Consider the following 7,340-nt stretch of genomic DNA (forward strand, 5'->3'; position numbering starts at 1 on the left):
CTAACGGGGACCTCCGATATCCGCGGTGATGTTGATGTACATGGGGTTGTGTTCCACGGACAGCGCTCGGTACGAGCAGGAATTCAGTCCATCTGCCTTCCAGACTTTGGAGACTTTATTTAGCAGCTGCATCCTGTAATAGAGAGAGAGAGAGTGAGAGTGAGAGACGCCGCGGGACGTCGGGACGAGTTAGAGAGCCACGGAAACCAAAAGGAACAGACTCCTGACTATCTGCAGCTTATTTATTATTTAATTTATTTATTCTTTTCTCTACCGGTTCAATGACGTTAAACTGTCCCTTTAAGTAATGCTTTATAAGACATGTATTTGAATGTCTGCTAGGATTATTACAGTTATTGTATTTTCGGGTCCTGACGTGGTTTTTAAAACACAAAAATATGTGATAACGGAAAAAAAAAAAAAAAAAGGTTAAAAAAAAAAAATATTTATATGTATAATCAGAGAATTCCCAGCAGCTGCAGGGGCTACAAAAAAAAAATAAAAAAATAAAAAAGGTAAAAAAGAAACCAGGGGAATGCAGGTAAAACAAGGAAACGGCTTCTTGAACAATCGTCCAGATAATAGCAGCTTCTACAAATAGGTGCCATTCAACACTTTCAAGAAAGAGCCGTCCGAGGTATTCGTTTACTTTGCGGTGTTAATAAGGGAGGTAATATTCGGGGCGTGAATGGCCACCCTCCTTTCAAGAAATTGAACAGAGCGCTCCGTGCCAGCCGTAGGAAGAGAGAAAGCAGATGTGGTACGGAGGATTATTATTATTTGTTTTATCAAATTCCGTAGCGCTGTACACGGGGATGCCTTCTTCAGGGATACTGTAGATCGGAAGCGGAAATTGCGCATGCGTTTATCAGGAATGGAGATTACATTCCCGTGTAGTGTGTGCGAGACATAGCATTGGACCCCAGCAGTCTCTTGGTGTTGGAGACGGTCACAGAATCTGTCTATGTGTAAGATTGATTGTGTGGATAGCGGGACATAAACGCTTTGTTATGGTATAAATGTCCGAGATGCGTCCGATTCGTATAATATGCCTGAAGAAGAGACTTAGATTGTCTCAAAAGGCTGCAATTCGGTATTACGCCTGTTAGCCAATAAAGGTACCATCTTTACCAAATTTGCTTTCTCTCCTTCCAGCACTCCAAGGACCGTAGAAACATAGAATTTGCCATCCCTGTTCGGCCCCCGTCTAGTCGCCCGTTGCTGTAAAGACTCAAACCTTAATCAGTCGTTGGTCTCGTCTCAGATGCAGGAGCCGTATGTCTATCCCATGCATGTTTAACCCCTTAAGGACAACGGGCGGTGCCTAAACCCATTTGAAACAATGGATTTTGAGCCCGTACGTGTATGGGCTTTGTCATTAAGGGGTTAATACCCTCACTGTATCACCCTCTACCACTTCTGCTGGGAGGCCATTTATCTACCACTCTACTACAGAACTGTCTTTGGTTCCAATGTTTTAAAAGCCTGCTTATGCTGGTAAAATCTATAGATTGTAATCTACAGAAATACAGGTCTGTGTTGGTTTCAAACACAAGGTAACTTTCCCAGCCCAGAAACTGGACTTTGCAGAATAACTAACACACACACACAACCACACACACACACCTTTTTTGTATTTCTTGATCTATAGAGAAAACTCTTCCCTCCGCCTGCCCCCCAGTGTGTATCCTGCATGTGATACACGTGACGGCCCCGGGTTAATCAGTGCCGTCTGTAGGAGTATTCTGACCATCCGGGGTTAAAATGCGCTGAGATATTACTTATTGGTGACTTATGTATTTCCCCATATATGTTTTGTTTATTTGTGTGTACTTTGTTCTCCCTCTATCCTACCCTATCCATGTACCCACATGCCCTGCTCCCGGACTTTTAACCCTGTATAACCCGGACACCATCGGCCCGACCACGGCACCATCGTAAGAACATACCCCACAGGCGGTGGGGTGCGGAGAAGAAGCATCCTGCAGATCCCCGGCCGCTGGGGCCGCCAGGAGACCTGAGAGCAGCCCTGTCCAATGCTTCAGGGACCCGCTATATCACCTATCGTCCTTCTCAGGACAATATCTGCACTCGGCGAGCTGCGGGGCTACGATCGGAGGGACACCAGGCCATTTCCTGAAGGCTGCCACGCTACTATCGTCTAGCGCTGGCAGCGGTTTAACCCCTTCGGTCCCGACAGGAAGCATCGCAGAACCGACGGCATACAATACATTTTACTTAAAGAGCAGTAGATAGGTGGCACAGTCACCCAGCAGAAGTGGTAGAGGGTAATACAATGAGGGGATTTAAACATACATGGGATAGGCATACGGCTCCTGAATCTAAGACGACAAAAGGATGGGCTGAGGTTTTTACAGCAAGGAGCTTCTGGCAGACTGGATGGGATGAATGGTTCTCAGCTGTTCCATGCTACGTTTCTATGGTGGTATCAGAATTCCAAATGACCGCTTAAAATAACCGGTCATCCAATAGTGTTTTTTGTTTTTTTTAGGGCTCACCTCTGACCGTTGACTTCGTTGCCGCTGTCCCTCGTGTGGAATATCATAGTGTATTTCGCTACTTGCGGTGCGGGACGGACCACTTTCATGTTCTGCAGCTCGACCCTAGAAGAGGAAAAATCCATAAGTAATGGAATATCCCGGGATCCACACAAAGTACAGGAGGGACGTTTATTTAAAATAAGGAGAAATAATCTAACATTAAAGGGCAGCAGTTAACTGGAACAGCCTCCCAGCAGAAGTGGTAAAGGGTAATACAGTGAGGGGATTAAACATGCATGGGATAGACATACGGCTCCTGAATCTAAGACGAGACCGACGACTGATTAAGGTTTGAGTCTTTACAGCAGGAGAATCGGGCAACCAGACGGGGGCCGATCGGCCGGCGGGTTCTAGGTTTCTATGCAGAATTGCTGTTGCTGGAGGGGGAGGAGGGCGCGGTGGGGGAAGGTCTGAGAAATTAGATGGAGAGACAATGAGAGTCGCAGGAAAACTCTGGCCCAAGACTTTAACGTTAAATGAAAACGATCCAACGGGGTGGAGGCGGCGGAATGGGGTTTACAGCCCGACAGCGTACATTTTACCAAAAGGGCGAGCGAAGCTGGAGTGCCGAGACCCACTAGCCCATTTCTGTGGTTTATGTATGCACCATGCGGGGGCCCTTCGCACTGCATAGTCAAGTCAGCGGGGGCGAGGTATTAAAGAACACCTAGAGTTAAAAGTGAAAGGAGCCCGACATTCAAGCGGCAGAACGATCTCCTGGCCAACAGAGCGGCCATTGTCTTCTCGCTCACCACGATCCACCACTCAGAAGCCAGAATCATCAGAGGATCTCCGATTACCGGCTCTATCCGGCCGGCCCCCCTCGGCCCTCTGTCCAGATACAGTCGCAGATGCTCTGTACGCCTTTTGTCCGTATCCTGGCGTCTCTTAACAGGTGTACCACTTTCTCACGACGACCAAAGCCCCTTCCCCCCTAAAGACGGCTTCCGGTCTGCGCTCCACAGTACAGATCTTACGTTATTTATTTTTGATACCGAAAAAAGCAACAAAACCCCCCAAAAAACTTAAAGTCCGGAACCTTCAAGATAGAACCCTAATCTTAACAAAACTGTAACCGGTACCTGATGGGGCGATACTTTTCAGCTGACTCAGCGTTTTAGTCATAGATGTCATACATGTAACAGAACGCGGCAAGCTATAGCCAATTAACCCCTTCCTCTCTGGACGGAACAGGAATTACAGGAGCTGTAGTTCAGCCCTAGGCATAGGGTGTGCAGGTTAGGGTGGCGGGACCGCGGCTCTTTGCTTGGCCTTTCTTCCTGCCCCACGTGGCCACCCCACAAAGGATATTATTACACACACCCCCCCCGTGCCGGATATCACTGCCACCCACCCCATGCCGCACAGGATATCACTGAAACCCCCCCCCCCGCTGCCATTGTCAACATACCTGTACCTCAGGTCATCGTCCTCTCCACCCCAGCCCCAGTAGTTGTTGGAGTAGCCGTTCACCTTGGCAAACTGGCCTTGAGTCATGGCGGTCACACCTCCGAAATATCCCGGATACCGCAGCCTGGGACACGGGAGAGAAGGCGGCATCAGAACGGAACGCCTCAACGAGGGGACACCGAGCATGACGGGAAGCGCTTCCCAAAACATATCAGAGCGACAGGAACCAAAAGCCCTGTTCAAAGGAGCTTACAATCTAGAAACAATCCTTCTACACATACGAGATATACAATCCCAAGAGGATTCCTTCATCTGAAATACGCCGATGTGACCCAGCCTGCTTTACTCGTATTAAATAAAGCCCATCGAATAACCACATTTATGTATTTGGGGGGGTTTTTTTGTATATTTTTTTAAAAAAAATCTGTGTTCATGGGCAAAGATGGCCTAAAAAAAAAAAAAAATAATATAAATAAAACAAAACTTTTAAACTGGGTAAGGTTTAAGGGATAAATATTTGGCGCAGTTCTATTGGGAGAGCTTGAAGTATGTGCAAGATGGCTAATAATAATATTATTATATTAATGGCTAATAAAAACAATATTATAAATAATTATATGAATGGCTAATAAAATATTATAAATAATAATAGATAATATTAATGGCTAATAAAATATTATTAATAATAAATAATTATATTAATGGCTAATCAAAACATTAATAATAATAAAACATTAGTAATTATATATGCGGGTGGTTTTTATTAGAATGCCAACAAGGTAAGGAAGTCCATTGTTCTATTATTCAAACATCACATGCTTTTTGTCAGCTTTATTGTTTTGGTGATTTATATATAATTATATAATACTGTATATAGTTATGAAAGCTGAAGTAGATGTAAAACCAACAACAAAAATACATTTTTCTGTCCTAAAGTTCTCTCCCTTACCAAGGCTGCCTGAACCAAATCAACAACGATCAGCAACTTAACACGGGGAGATAATCGCGGAGACCCTGAGAGCAGCCCATCGAGACGGCCGCTCTCCCCTTATACTTATTTTAATCTGTAAACCTTTTTTTGGCATAAAACCGTAGAAGTTCCACGGTTTAAAGGTATTAAAGATGCTGTTCTACCTTCTCTGCGGGACGGACGGCTTGTGTAACTAATCGAGTGTCCCAGACACCATTCTCAGAGCAGAGGCAAGCGTAGGGAAGGCACCGAGGCACTAAAGGGTTAAGTTACCCGGGTTGGCTGTAGCCCTGCCGGCGGAGCGAGTCCGATCTCCCATTATCCGAGTGACGGGCTGGCAGGGGAGAACGTATTGTTCTGTAACGGACCGTATCACTGCTGCTATTATGTTGGCTACGCTCGCCTGCCCTTTATTATTGATCGCACCATTACTCGCGGAAGTGTTTTTGTTTATTGTGCCCATGTACCGACTCACATCACTGCCATCCAAGGACCTCTACACTGGGCACCTGGGATCGTTTAACCGAGGGTAATCAACAGAGCAATAGTATGTAGCGATCGGTACTATGGCGCCATCACATTCCACGGCGCTGTACAACAGAGAAGTGCTCTGGCTGCTACAGGTGAAGGGGGTATAGTCATTGCGCACTTGGCAGATTTACAGTGAGGGCAGTAAAGGTACAGAATTCGCTGCCAAGAGATGTGGTTATCAGATACATTAGATGCCTTTAACAAGGGGTCTAGATAGTTGGTTTTTTGTTTTTTTTTTTCCCAGAAAGCTCCGGCTTCTGCACGTTAGACTCATTACCTGTAGCCGGTGGCGTTCCTGCCGACCACCAGGTGCTTGGGCTCGCTGTCACACAGGTAAAGGTTGAAGTCATTCTCAGGCAGAAGGTCGACATCGTGGAATACGAAGCAATCCCACTTCTCCTCCTTTAACGCCTCGAGATAGCCTACGTTCAGCAGCTTGGCGCGGTTGAATTTCATGTTCCCGGCCTATAAAAGACATAACGTGTGAAACAAACCATTGGGGGCCAGGAGAGGACAGGGGTGGCCAACCCAGCCCGGGGGGGGGGGGTTACTTGCCTGGTGGATGACGTATATTCCGTAGTCCAGCTGCTGCCGCTGCAGGAACGGGTGCAGGTTCTCCAGCAGGTAGAGGAGGTGCCGCTCGCGGTTTCTGTGCGGGATCAGGACGGCCACTTTCTGCTGCGGCCGGCAGTTTTTGGGGCGGAAGCGGCCATTTTCCACCTCCGGGTTTTTGCTCGTCACTTTCTCTAAATTCAGCGAGGGCTCGAAGGAGAGCGGCACGACACCTTCTGCGGATACACGGAGACAAAGGGTCAACGGCCGCACCCGGGGTAACGTTCTGAACAAACAGACACGGCGAAGAAGAGCAACGAGGCGAGAGCGCGTGAAATAAAATTAAAATAAAGTGGAGAGCGATGAGCGGGTTCTCATCACTCCGAACACCCAAAAACTCAGAGCCCTAGAGAGCGATCACTCCCTCGCTGGAAAGCAGACACTAAAGTGTAAAGCTAATAAGAGACGGCATATGGTTGGCATCTCTTATCACTGCGCCTTTAAATAAACATCGATAATAGCGGCAAAACCACCAACCTCATCACGATGATGCCACCTGCCCCGTCTTATCAGTCTGATAATGACCGTCGTCCGCGTCCCACCCAGACCCAGCATCTGCCTCCGGGTCTATTTGTTAAGTGGGCAGAAGACACCAGTTTACACGCGCGGGACACTCACTCAGATAAGGGGACAGCGCCGGGCAGACCTTCGCATCCGACTGCTGGGTGGTCATCTCCACCACCGACGAAGACCTTTCCTGGTTTTTGTCCTCGTCTTTCTTCTCGGGCGGCAGACACTTTATCAGATTCTCGACAGACGTCTTATATCGAGGACCGTAGTGCGAGCTATCAACGAAATAAATGGCGGCCAGTCCGAGCAACATGACTCCCATCACAAGCAAGAGCACGATCCTGATCTTGCAGAAGAGGCAGGAGATGGCGTTGGTGGGACCCATCGCTAAGAAAGGGGGGTTTGCTGGGAAGAAAGCAGCGGGTAAAAAAAAAAAAGTCCGAGGTCGAGAGGAGATTCAAATCATCACAACGTTCACACCAACAAAACTCCCGTCCAGCGGTTATCCATCAGGCCCCGGGGCTCCTACGGGTCTCAGCCGGCAGTCGCCCTGGGGGAAAAAAAAAAAAAGTTAAAACAAATTTATATTGTCTTTCACAGAAAATCATTTGATTTTAATTATTTTGAGTAAACAGAAGGATTAGACTTTTCTGGACAGGAAACTACATACTTTTTATTGTTTTTCGGGTTTTTTTGGGACGTTTGCTTAGCAAGTAATTTGAAAACTCAACCTTTGGTGGGAACCC

The 7,340-nt window shown here is 47.1% G+C and overlaps 1 protein-coding gene across 1 annotated transcript; it reads right to left on the reverse strand.

Annotated features, from left to right (window-relative positions):
- LOC149274280 (beta-1,4-galactosyltransferase 4-like) lies at nt 1–6,979 on the reverse strand. Its single transcript, XM_089505686.1, has 6 exons — nt 6,703–6,979; nt 6,028–6,260; nt 5,750–5,937; nt 3,973–4,095; nt 2,520–2,624; nt 1–133 (listed from the first exon to the last, which is right to left on the reverse strand). The coding sequence occupies exons 1-6, from the start codon at nt 6,977–6,979 to the stop codon at nt 1–3; spliced, it is 1,059 nt and encodes a 352-aa protein (XP_089361812.1).
- Between the last annotated feature and the right edge of the window lie 361 nt (nt 6,980–7,340).

This window comes from Sceloporus occidentalis, unplaced genomic scaffold (genome assembly GCF_023333645.1).
Source record: "Sceloporus occidentalis isolate IW3139 unplaced genomic scaffold, rSceOcc1.0.p SCAF_342, whole genome shotgun sequence".
NCBI lineage: Eukaryota > Metazoa > Chordata > Lepidosauria > Squamata > Phrynosomatidae > Sceloporus > Sceloporus occidentalis.